Source organism: Talpa occidentalis, unplaced genomic scaffold (assembly GCF_014898055.3).
Source record: "Talpa occidentalis isolate TD23 unplaced genomic scaffold, MPIMG_talOcc4v2.1 talOcc4.14, whole genome shotgun sequence".
Taxonomy (NCBI): domain Eukaryota; kingdom Metazoa; phylum Chordata; class Mammalia; order Eulipotyphla; family Talpidae; genus Talpa; species Talpa occidentalis.
Window position 1 is genome coordinate 28568870 of NW_023601433.1, and position 13646 is coordinate 28582515.

Consider the following 13646-nt stretch of genomic DNA (forward strand, 5'->3'; position numbering starts at 1 on the left):
CATGCCAAGTGCACAGAAAGGGGTTCTGCTAGACATAACAAGAGTTAACGATTATTGTTGCTATAGTATTCTCGACCAAAATCTTTAAATATACAAGTTAGCAGAAAAACACCCCCCAGGAAAGTAATGTTTGCCCTGACTGCAAATGCCTCCATCAGGAGTGCAAGATCAAAATGCCAACAGCTGAGGAACTTCTGGGTCAGCTGGTCCAGTCAGGGCTTTGTCTAAAAGTGAAGAGAGTGAGGCAGTTTCCTAGGTGCAAAATTTGAGGGGGTGCCAAAAGACTCTGTACTCAAAATTCAAACATTGCATTATTAATATAATAAATATTTCATATCATATTTATTAATATAATAAAACTATTATCAAAATATCGCCATTGAAAGGGACTTTTAAATTACAAATAAAGACACAAGTAGTATGACCGGTTTCTTCTTTTGCCCTGGGGGCCAGTGGCTTTGAAAGACATTGTGTACCTCCTTAGCCCCACCCGGCAACCAACTTTTAGTTCAAAATAAAGCCATTGTGGCCAACAAAGCTAGCGCTGGAGGAGTGAAGAGGGGCTGTTCGTTCTCGCTAAGTGGAGCAGTCCGGAGAAGGCGGGCCCTGGGGGCAGGTGAGAACCCCAAGGCGCTCAGCGGCTGTGCGGCCAAGAACTCCGAGGCTGCCGCGAGGCTCCGCAGGCTTCGGGGTGGCTGCAGAGCCAAGGCCTGATCCACAGCCGTTGGGGCCTCTGGCACCGCGCTCTCGCCACCCGCCCCCAAGGACCACCATGGACTTTCCCAAATACAGCAACCCCTGGAACTTGACTGTTGGGTATAACGTAACCAATAGTGTCCTAGACGTCCTGCTGACGGTATTTTACTTCATGTTGGTTCTGGGAACCGGGATGTTGGTAAGTCTGGGCCCAGAAGCAAAGACCCTTGACATCTGGCTGGATTTAATCTTCTCCCTGCCAGTCACTTGCTCGCCACTCCCATCCTGACCCTGGCCCTGGAGCACTCTCTCATTCCAGCTCCTGCCTGTGCATAGCCCTTCACTCAGACCTCTCCACACTCCCTTTACCTGGCTGTTCCCCTGCACCCCACCTCCCCTCCCCTTTGCTTCCAGACCCTTCCCCTCAAACAAACAGGTCAGCCCCCTCTGCTGGTTGGAACCTAAGCAGTAATTATTAAACATCATCATGCTGCTGGTGGTAATGACAGCTACCAGAGATCAGGTGCTTAAATGCCAGGCCCCTACTGAGTTAGTGCATCACACTCCCACAAGCATGCTGTGAATAACATACTGTTATTTCTCTCAGTTTGACAGATGAGGAAGCTGAAGTACAAAAAAGTTAAGGAGCAACCAGGGAGTGGTGGAGTTCAGATTTGAACCTAGAGCTACCTAAACTGACACAAGAGCATAACCACTTGCCTTGCTAGCAAGACCTCAAAGGTCACATATAACTTCGTGTTCTAAGTGTTCCCTTTAAGTTTGAATAAAAAGCGTAAAGTTTCTCTTCTGTGTAAGGTTCTCTTCATAGTGTAAGGATTGTGTCTTCTTTGCTGCCATTGACCCACTAGAGCTTAGTATGAAGTTCTCAAAAAGGTGTCTGTTGGCCACACTACCCAGTGCCAGAGTCTTCCTCAGAGGAACCCGCCCAAGTTCCAGTAAAAGGTTGGATGGTTTTGAAAGCTTCCGCCTCTATAAGGATATTGCCCCTCTGCAAAGCAGTTAACCATCAGAAGCCTCTGATGGTTCTGACCTGCTTCACCAAGCAGGAGTATCTGGTGAAAATGCCACAATTTGCAAACCAGTGGGAAAGTTTTCTTTCTGTTTGAGCCCCAGCCAGCTAGCTGAAGCTCCCTTGCCCTGTGACCTGACAGGTCACACACAGGTTCTTGCTGTCAGAATCTGGCCCTTCAAAGTATGGCCGGTTGACCAACACTCCCGGACTGATAGAGTAGTGAAGACATCATCTCCATCTTGTTAAGAGAATTTTGTACTAGAGGAGAAAATATAAACCCTTTATTGTGTTGTAAAGGAGAAATTGGAGGTATTTATCAGATCGTTCAAATGACTTTTTTAATTACCTCAATTATGAAAAACATCCTTCTGGGTGACCTATGTCAGGGCTGCCAGTAGTGGGCACTAGTTGGGGGATCCTTCCACCTGTGCTCTTATTGAATTAGGAAGCTGAAGCTTCTTTCTGGGCCCAGTCGGGGCTGTCTGGCCAGGGTCAGAGGGCTGGTGAGCCATCTGGTCGCCACCAAAGGAAACATGCTGTGCCTTCTGTTCTTCTAGTGGCGTAACATGCACGATTATCCAGAATGATCTCTTCTTTTTCTTTATGTTGTTATCTTTCCTCTGGTTCTTTTTTAAAACATCATGTTTTAATTTATCAAAGCATTGCATTGCAAGAAGTGAAAAGTTGCATAAATATTTAAAGATTAGATACTATTCTTCCGCCATCCATTCCCATCTCTCTAAAGTAACCAGGGCCTCTTGATCCCTCCTCCTCTGGGACACACATGTAGAATTTTTGTTTTGTCTTTACAAAAAATGTGATCATATCATGTACAATATCCTGCAGCTTGCTTTTTTTCACTTACTATGTGGTAGAGAGTCCTGCAGGTGAATAGATAAGAGATCTAGCTCATGTTTTTATTACCTGCCTAATAATCATACAAACCTGTGTACTATTCAGCTCCTCCCTACTTATCAACACTTAGATTTTTGCCAGGTTGTTGTTGTTGTTTAATGTGTTGATGCTTTCAACCTGTGTAGCATGAATTACCAAAGTTATAATTGCTATGCTAGAAGGATATATTCATGCGAAATTTTATTGCTAACTGGCAATCCCCAAAGCTTGTTGAGATTTACATTTCTCACAAATAGCAAATGAGCATTCTCTTTTCCCAAAGCCCTCACCAGCCTTGATTGTTACTGCTCATTTTATTTATTTGTTTGTTTGTTTGTTTGTTGTTGGTCAGGCTGTTGGGTGAATAGTGGTATCTCATTGAAGCAAGCTTTGCTTCACACGTTTAGACTCCTAGTGACGTTGAGCATCTTTCCATGAGTTTATTGTCCATTGACTTTCTTCTGTGAATAGCCAGTTTATTTGCCCATTTTTGAGTTGGGTTATTTGACTTTTCCTTTATCAATTTGTCTGTCATTTTAATTGCTCATGTTTTCCCCAAACTATCATTAATCTAGACCGGTGTTTCTCAATCTCAACACTAATGACATTTGGGACCAAATAGCTGTGTGTTGTGAAGGTCTGTCTTGTACATTATTGTATGCTTGAGAGTCTCCCTGGCCCTTACCCATTCATAGCCAAAGATATCTATAAATATTGCAAAATGACCCTGGAAAGTTGGGGCAAAAATCACCACTGATTGAAAAACACTGGCCTAGACTCTGCTAATGGTGTCTTTTTGTCATTTGAGTTTTTCTTCTCTTTGAAATCAACTATCTCTCTTCTCCATTATAGCTTATTGATTTCCTGGCTTAGGAACGTTTCCCTCTGCTCCAAGGTGGTACAAATATAATTCTAAATTTTCTTTCAATGTTTTATAATTTTTTAAATATTCAAATCTCAAGAACATCACGAATTTCCTTTTATACATGATGTGGCAAAGGAGTCAAGCTTTATTTTCTTACATTTATTACACAAAACACTGTTATTCTTACAGAACCAAATTGCCCACATCTGCATAGATGAGGCTCTTTCTGAAAGTGCTCATAGTGACTGTCTGCTGAGTGCCCAGAGGGAACTGGCAAAGCTTTGTCTTCCTTGTTGGTGATTTGGCTCTTACAGCATGGGGGAGGGAGTTGATGTACACTTTTTTTTTTTTCATTCCCATTTCTATCTGTCTCAGCCCAGAAATCTTTGAGAAAGTGTTGAATGCATCTTCTCCCTTAAAAACCTGACTGATTGTATTATTCCAGAAAGAGAACAGAGGGAAAGAGGCAGAGACTGGGGCTGAAGCCACCTTCCCCCCATGATCTCTTCTTCCTGTCTGGCTCTTTCTGTAATGGAATGGGAGGATGATTTTATTCATCTTAGAACATTTTTAAAATCCCTTTTTGAAAGCTCTAATGCACTTTGACCTACATACCACTGATACTTTCCTTATGACAGGTGAGCTTTACACATAGTAGGCCTTTGATAAACATTTAGTGAATGGATGAAATGAGACTAACTTAATGCATCTGGTTTAGAAAACTGCTTCTGTAACAGGGTGGTCCCCAGGAAAGGGGGAGGTTCCCTGCCCCACCCAAGGGAGGGTGGAGCTGAGCAGGGAGAGGAGAAGCTGCAGAAGAGACTGAGGAAGGAAGCAGGATGGAGCCAGAAGGAGACCTGGAGGAGGCGCATGGAGCCTAGAGACACGTGAAGAAACTGCGCTTGTCTTTTGGTCGTGGACTAGGTGACACAGATGTGGGTGAGACCCGTGAGGAGGTGACAATGGCAGCTTTTATCTGGATGTTGATTTTGCTCTTTTCCTTCCGGGCTTGTCCGGTTGTTTGTGACCCTTTTCTGTGGGTCCCCACTGGAAGATGTTTTAGACTTGTGGCAGGCTTTGGGGCCTTGCTCTGGGCCGACCCCATATGGATGGAGTTTTACCCACGAGGGGATGGGTAACTTTGAGTGCTTCATTTAGAAACTAGACTCTGCCTTACCTGTATTGTTTCCTAGTTTTTATTAAAGTTCCTTCCCATTAAAGTGTCATATGTTTTGTGTTGATGCGGCGGATGGCAGAACCCATTTAGAATAGGCAGGTTTGCGGGGTTTGGGCTGCCCCTCTCCCTGTCCTATAACACTTCTTTGGGGCTTCCCCGGTGGCGCAGCGGTTGAGCGCTGGGTTGCGCCAGTTCGATCCCCAGCTGCTCCCCGGCCACCAGAGGAGGGTCCCACATGGCGCGCAGACCTCTCCTGCCGACCCCTGCTCCCCTCAGCAGTGTACTTCGGTCCTTCTGCCTGCTCTGCTCCCCGCTCTGGCTCTGGTGAATTCTCTCACCCTCCCATGCTTCTGACTGTACCTGGTGCATGTATAAACAAACAAACAAACAAACAAATAAATAAATAAATAAATAAATAAATAAATAAAACATGCCTCTATAAAAAAAAAAAGGTTTAAAAAAAAAAAGAAAAAAAAAAGAAAACTGCTTCTTTGGTTTAAGGTTTTGGGATATGAAAGGACCCTCTGAGGGGGGTAATGAGTGTTCACTCTTCCTAAAGAAACACATTTCTGTCAACCAGCTCCTCCTTTCTGGTCCTAAGAGTCTAGGAAATACCCAGTATTGTCCTTTGACTGTACAGCAGGGCGGGGCAGAGGGGACTGGAGTCAGAGCTGGGACCCCAATAGGAAGGACCTGGGTGAAGTGAAAGGACACCATGGTGCTGGCAGCGTGCTCTCAGGAAGAAACTAGGCACATACTCAGATTTGCCATTCCTAATTGATCCAGGCACTCACTAAACAAACAGCTTATCTTTCAGACTCTGCCAGAACTCCAGTACTGGTTAACTATTTGTGGAAAAAAAGAAAGCAATATTATTTTCCCAATAGTGTAGAGAAATGGAAAGACCCACATAATCTCACAGATAGAAGAGACTTAGAGGTAAAGACCCTCTAAGTCAGAGAGATGGGGTTTCTATTCCTAAAGAGAAAGACAGGAAGAATGGATTTGGCAATCTCTGTAAAAGAGATTTTCCCACAAGTGAAGGTCATTTGTTTGAGAGACCTGTGTCTTTTGAACAATTTGGTTTCTTGCATTCCATTGTTTTTATTTCTTTTTTTTTAAGGCTATATTGACAAACAGTCGTGGAACAATAGATGATTTTTTCCTTGCTGGCCGAAATCTTGCCTGGTGGTCGGTGAGTAAGCCTTGCATATAGCAGTCCACTTGGGGTATTGCATGTTAATTTGCTTATTAATTTTATTTAGACATCATATACCTAAAATATTTTGAAATGGCTAAATCGGGAATGTCATTTGTTAAATATTTCCCTTAGCTCTTAAGTAGTTTCTTAAAAGAAACTAAATGTTTGTGTTCAACTTAGTTTAACTCAATAATGTTTAGTTATACATAAGACATCATTCTAGGTTCCAAAACATGGATAGGAAATAGACAACCCTGCCCTCTGGAAGCACACACTCTAGAATAGGAGCTAAAGCATGTATCCAGTGAGCTAGAATATGTCACAGAAAAGAACAGAAAGTTTGATAGGTGGGATTTGAGCAGGATTTGAAGATGGAGCAGGTGTTTGCTGGGTAGACTATAAGGGTACCCAGAGGTACAGTGTGTACCTGCATGGATGGGACATCATGATGCTAGATGGAGAAAGGCAGTATAGAGGGGTTAAAAGCATTTTCTGTTGTTTGGATGTTAAATTATTTATTACATAAAGTGATTTGTCTAGGAGGAGTGCCTCAAAACCTTGCAGAAAGGTAGGCAGGAGATCTTCCAGGGCCCTATCCCTATGATGGAGTGAGGGTACAGCATCCCTGGGGGAAGGGAGATGTGGGGAGCTAGCAAGGTCCAAGGTCTGAGCACCCAAATCAAGCCTGAGCCCAGGCTGCTTTGTAACTTGTTATGTAAAAATACGCATATATGTCCCCTGCATTTAGGTGCATTTAGAGAATTGTGTAAAAAGCAAGCCCCTATTCCCCAATGTATTCTTACTCTCCCAATATTAACCAGTCTGATGGCGAGAACTTGGCTTTTCATATTGGGGTAATGCTTCACTGAGAGAAGTCTTGTCTATGTAGGAGAAGGTGCCTTTATTCAAAGGGAAGAGGAAAACATATTCAGTCACTCTGTTGGATCCAATGACCTGACAGATGGTCTTGCCTGGGTTAGCTGGCAGATTGGGGGTAAAGCATTTCTTGGTGTAAATGCTGAATTATACTTAAATCTTTTTTCGTAATCTTGGTTTAAGAAGAGATTGTATTTGACAAAGAAATGTTTGCACTGGGTCTCCCACCTTAGTTTATTTTTCAGCAGAGGGTTCTAGCAACATTACCCCTATTTACAATAGGTAAAACCTGGAAACAACCAAAATGCCCAAAAATAGATGACTGGACCAAGAAGATGTGGGATATATACACAATGGAATATTATTCAGCAATCAAAAAAGATAAACTCATGCCATTCACAGCAACATGGATGGAGCTAGAAGGAATTATGCTCAGTGAACTAAGCCAGAAGGAAAAAGAAAAATATGGGATGATTTCACTTATAGTAGGAATATAGGAGAACCAAATAAGACAGTGTAAAAAAATAACAACAGTACAAAACACAACAAAGCAAAAACAGAAAATTATAAAACAGAGACATACTGCAAGGGAGGAGGGAGTAGAGGGATCAGAGGAGGAGGGAGGAGCATAGGGAACTGTGGGATGGTGCACTGGTGCACTGGTGAAGGAAACTATGGGGACTCAACCTGAGAGGGTGGGGGGAAGCAAATATTGTTTTAAAATGAACAATGATGTAAAAAATAAAAAAAAAATTTAAAAAAATAAAGTTCATCACAGATAATAAGAAGGAGAAGGAGAAGGAGAAGGAGAAGAAGCACAAATTGGAATTCTGTCTAGGAAATTTACCTTTTGAAAAAATGTAAAATTCAATTTGAGAAAATTCTTAGAAATAGGGCTGAGTTCTGATATATAATTGTGTTTTTTATGTGTAGTAATTTGTTTTGTTTCCTTTTATTTTGGCATTTTTTACTATTTTTATTGAAGTACTATTGGTTTACAACATTGTATATGATTTAGGGATATAGTGTTGACCCTAATTCAGGTTTGTTACCACACACACCCACTACCAAGACACCCCAAGTCCTCACCATAATCCATTGTCCTCCTTCCCTACTTTGCTATCTCCCCTCCCCCTCTGTAGCCTCACTTCAACAGTTAGATTTCTAAAGTCTGTTATTGGTATGGCTTTATCTGACCCTTTGTTTTGTTTCTCTATATTCCATATATGAGTGACACAATCCAGTATTTGTCTTTTTCCCTTTGACTTATTTCACTTAGCACAATCTCCTCCAGTTCCATTCATGTTGTCACAGATATCAAGAGTTTATCTTTTTATAGCTGAGTAATATTCCATTGTGTATATGTACTGTATTTTTCTAATCTACTCCTCTGTCTTGGGACACTTAGGTTGTTTCCATAGCTTGGCTATTGTAAATAGGGTTTCAATGAACAATGGAGTGCATGTATCCCTCCAAATTAGTGTTTTTTTATTCTTTGGGTAGGTACCTCCAGGTGGAATTGCTGGATAACATGGTCGATGCATTTTTAATACCTTGCGAGGCCTCCATTCTGTTTTCCATAGGGGCTGAACCAGTCTACATTCCCACCAGCAGTGTACAAGAATTACTTTTTCTCTACATACTCAACAACACTTGTTTTTCAGGTCTTTTTGAGATGAGCCATTCTCACAGGTGAAAAATGGTATCTCATTGTGGTTTTGATTTGCATTTCCCTGATGATAAGTGGTAATAAGCATTTTTTTCATGTATTTGTTGGCTCTCTGTATGTCTTTGAAGTGTCTATTCAGCTCTTCTGACTACTTTCTGATTGGGTTATTTGTTTTGTTTTTATTGAGTTGTATGAGTTCTTTGTTGATCTTGGATATCAGCCCCTTGTCAGATGTATGGTATGCAAATATTTTCTCCCACTCAGTAGCTAGAACAACTATGGAAAGGAAAAGAATATAAAAGGAATTCAAATTGGGAAAGAAGAAGTAAACCTGCCATTGTTTGCAGATAACATACATGATGGCATATATAGAAAACCCTAAAGATACCTCTAAAAAATTCATTGTTGTTATCTTTTGATTTTCAGGTAGGTGCATCTTTTTTTGCCACCCATTTTACCACTGTCAATATTATGAACCTGGCTGGAAATGGAGCATCTTCAGGGTTTGCTATTGGGGCCACGGAGTGGAATGTAAGTAATACCTTTTGAAGCAACCAACCTCTACCTTTATTATTCTCCAGATAAAACTTATAAGCATAGAAACTTGCTTTCAACCTTGAGTAAATATTAAAGTCTTGAGAAGTAACTGAAGAAAGGAGCTAAGTCTTTGATATCTCAGAAGGTTCTTGAATTCATTCTTCTTGAATGAATTAATGTAGAGACAGAGAGTATATTCCAGAGACCATAGAAAAACAGTGAACAAATAGCTAGTAGGCAAATATCCAGAAAAGGAAAAGATTATACTAACATTTAAATGTACATGCATATACATTTATGTGTAGATACATGAGTATGTATTACGTGTATATATAGACATAAATAAGTGTAAATGTGTGTATAAACATGTGTATATATGTGTGTGCTTTTATATATTTGTATCTGTTATATAAATATATATATACTTTGAGAATAGACTCAGTTTGTAACAGGGTGGTCCCCAGGAAAGGGGGAAGTTCCAGGTTCCCTGCCCCACCCAGGGGAGGGTGGAGCTGAGCAGGAAGAGGAGAAGCTGAAGAAGAGACTGAGGAAGGAAGGAAGCAGGATGGAGCCAGGAGACCTGGAGGAGGCGCATGGAGCCTAGAGACATGTGAAGAAACTGAGCTTGTCTTTTGGTCGTGGACTGGGTGACACAGATGTGGGTGAGACCCGTGGGGAGGTGACCATGGCAGCTTTTATCTGGATGTTGATTTTGCTCTTTTCCTTCCGGGCTTGTCCAGTTGTTTGTGACCCTTTTCTGTGGGTCCCCACTGGAAGATGCTTTAGACTTGTGGCAGGCTTTGGGGCCTTGCTCTGGGCCGACCCCATATGGATGGAGTTTTACCCACAAGGGGATGGGTAACTTTGGGTGCTTCATTTAGAAACTAGACTCTTTGCCTTACCTGTATTGTTTCCTAGTTTAATTAAAGTTCCTTCCCATTAAAGTCTCCTATGTTTTGTGTTGATGCGGCGGATGGCAGAACCCATTTAGAATAGGCAGGTTTGCGGGGCTTGGGCTGCCCCTCTCCCTGTCCTATAACAAGTTGACCTCTTTGAGATCCTCAACTAATTAATACAAAATTCCTAATCAGTCTCCCAAGAATACCACATTTTAAATGTATTCAAACTTACTAAATGGATTTTTTATTTAATCTGTGGAATAGATTTGTTAGAGGACATAGAATTTGTTCTTCAAAATTATAAGTGAATTTATAAGTCTTGGGTTCATTAACCTATTTTTATATAACTCTTCTGACTTTTTTATAAATCAGGAAGTTCCTCACTTTCTGATTCTAATTTTTCTTCCTGTAGACTATACAAATAAAGAATTCTTCTAGCAGTGTCAACTGCAAACCTAATAAGAAGCCCTGGCTTTAACCACAATTTACTCTCCTAGTTTATTAGCTTCTCCTTCATATATTCAACTTACCTTACCCCTTCTTTATAAAGAAAGCCAAAGTCAAATTTATCATTTAGTTTCAATAACATGAAATTTTTGTATAGTTTCTCTCCCTTTTCTCTGAGTGATTTCTAATTTTTTTCTTATTTTTTGTTCAATATCTTTTATATTTAACTATAAGCCACCTTCATTCCTTTCTGGAAATAGGCATGCAACTTAAAAATAAACACTTTGAAAATTGGCACAATTGAGTGCACCTTTTTATAGGTAAAGATCAAGTACCTATAAGTTAAGTTGGTTGTACTGTAAGGTATACTTGTAAGGTTCGCAACAGTGACATATTTGTTAGGCTCAAAACAGGTAATAACTGAGCTTGTATCTCACTTAAGAGATTGATTTAAATGGGACCCTGATCTAATTGTTATTGTTCTTGTTTTCAGATTTCATTTATGCTCTTTATTCTTGGTTGGGTATTTTCTCCTTTTTACATGAAGGCTGGGGTGAGTATTCATTATCAATTACTCTATTCTTACCATATTTCTTCTTAAAAGTATTGCATATATACTGAAAATATCCTGGAGGACAAGTTAAACTTCTCAGTCTTTTGATCCTTCTACTGAGTTCCCTAAATCCTGAGAAATGCCAAGGTAACATCATATTGCCTCTACAAACAGACACCAATAACTACCCACTATTTCACTCTGGACCTTAACCACTTAAGAGTTCACCTCTTAACTTTTTCAGAAGATAGTTTAAAATTTATTTAAAAATAAGACCTAAATAAATGAAGAGAACAACTATGTTAATGATTAAAAAACTATCTCCTAAAATTTTTAGTTCTTCCCAAATTATTCTGTGCATAGAATGCAATTCCAAACAAAATTTAAACAGGACTTTTTGAGGAATTTGACAAACTGATTCTAAAATATCTATAGGAGGCAAGGGAAAGCACATGCCCGTGCCTGGCTGAGAGAGAAGAACAAAGAAGGGACTGCCCAGGGCACACATTCATGAGGATTTGTGGAGTGACATCAATATCATAGCAGAATAAAAGTTTTCTATCATCTTCCACACAAACAACACCAGTTTGGATCATCACCCACAAGTTATTTTTGTGGAAGTCTGGTAGTGCAATGGAGTTTAAGCATACTATTGGAGCCAAAAAAAATTCAAGATCAGTCACACTCAAAAGGGCAAAAGGAACAGTTTCATTTTACCTGCATCACCCAAAGAAGCGTAGTGTCAAGGGAGGCCTTTTCAGCAGTAAGACATCACCCACAGGGGAATTTGAGGGCATGTGAGTGAGCATCCTACTCTCCCAGCTATGCAGGACACTATGAAAGAAACCCAATTTTTTGACACCCCATCCAGAATACTGAGTGGTCCTGTGCAGCTGGGAGACAGGGAGCAGCTAAGATAACAGCAGCCGGGATTTCAGAAAGTATCAAAAGTACATGAATCCTATAAGCTGCCTATCAAACTCGATCCAGGATCCTTCCAATGAGCCACTGGAGACACCTCACCTGCAAAGCCTCCCACCCCAGCTGACTCATGAGCACCTAAGCACTCCACACACCTCATCCATATGTACCTCCTCTCTCTGGCAATACATTGTGCGTACATTCCCATAACAGTGGCAAGAACGAGCCTTTGCAAAAAGCTAGTGAATGTATATAGAATGTTAACTTGTCTCTTGGGTTTGGAAGAAAACTCACAAACATTAGCATTTAGCATCACCCTAAGGAAAGCAAGCAAGTAGAACTCTGTGAGCACTTGACCTGACATCACAGGATGGAAAGAAGACATGCAATCTTAAGAATTCACCTACAAAAGGGAACAAGAAGTGTGGGGAGACCTATCTATAGAAAGTCTGAGAAAGCCTCAGATCCCTAACAGGCTTACTGAAGGTATTTCTTTCCTGATGCCAGTCAGTTAAAAATGGAGGAAATGACTGCTTTCTCAAATGGAAAGACAGCAATGAAAGACTTGAGGAGCATGAAAAATCAAGGAAATATGATACCACCAAAACAATACAATATACACAATAATTTTCCAGTAACCAAGCCCAAATAAATGGAGATATGCAATTTGTGTGATAAAGAATTAAAAATATTTGCTTTAATGAGATACCACCTCACACTAGTGAGAATGGCCCATATTAAAAAAAAACTGGCAACAAACAAATGCTGGTGAGGATGTGAAGAAAAAGGAGCCCTCTTACACTGCTAGGGGGAATGCAAAATGGTCCAACCACTATGGAAAGCTGTGTGGAGGACACTCAAATTACTAGAAGTGAATCTACCATATGATCCAGCAATTCCACTCCTAGTAACCTACCCAAAGAACTCAAAAACATTAATTTGAAGGGAAACCTGCACTCCTATGTTTATTACAGCACTATTTACAGTAGCTAAGATACAGAAATAATCCAAGTGTCCCAAAATATATGATGGATCAAGAAGATGTAATACACACACACACACACACACACACACACACACACTGGAATGCTACTCAGCAATCAAAAAAAAAAATAAAACTCATGCCATTCATAGCAACATGAATGGAGCTAGAAGAGATTATGCTCAGTGAAATACATCAGAAAGAAAAAGAAAAATATTGGATGGTTTTACTTATAGAGGGAATATAGAGAAACTGAACAAAGTGTCAAAGGAAAAAAAAGAATCAAAACTTGCAAGCAAAATATAGATCTGAGGCATACAACAGGGGGAGGGGGAGAGAGGGGGATCAAAACAGGGGAGTTAATAGCACAAGGACTGTGGTGACTGTTCATGGGTGATGTGGTTATAAGAGATTTATGGGGACTACACCTGAGGAGAGAAATCAAATACTGTACAAAAATTAACAAAGATGTAGGAAAATAAAAATATTTAATAAAAATAAATAAATAAAATAGCTGTTTTAAGGAAACTCACATGCAACTCACACAGATGCAACAAAATATGGGAAACAACACATGAAAAGAACAAGAAGTTTAACAGAGGTTGATATCATAAAAATTACAAATAAATTCTGCGGCTGGAGAATACAATGAACAAATTGAAAAATACAGTAGAACTTATCAATAGCATACTGGATCAAGTAAAAGAAAGAATATGAATTAGAAGACAGGTTATTTGAAATTATCCAGTCAGGATGGCAAAGGAAAAAGAATGAAAAAGAGTGAAGAAAGCCTATGTGAGTCATAAGAAAAACATTAAGAGACTCAATGTAGGTCTTTTTGGAGTCCTAGAAAAATAAGAAAGGGAAAGAAACTTATTTAAAGAAACAATGACTGA

At 40.2% G+C, this 13646-nt stretch overlaps 1 protein-coding gene across 1 annotated transcript in view; it reads left to right on the top strand.

The window, feature by feature from the left end:
• The first annotated feature begins 697 nt into the window (after positions 1–697).
• LOC119244487 (sodium/glucose cotransporter 1-like) overlaps positions 698–13646 on the top strand; it is a 62336-nt gene continuing 49387 nt past the window's right edge. Inside the window, exons 1-4 of the mRNA XM_037510240.2 lie at positions 698–895; positions 5789–5860; positions 8838–8942; positions 10788–10847. Of these exons, the coding sequence (XP_037366137.1) occupies positions 773–895; positions 5789–5860; positions 8838–8942; positions 10788–10847 (360 nt within the window). The 5' untranslated portion in view covers positions 698–772. The remainder of the gene's footprint in view (positions 896–5788; positions 5861–8837; positions 8943–10787; positions 10848–13646) is intronic.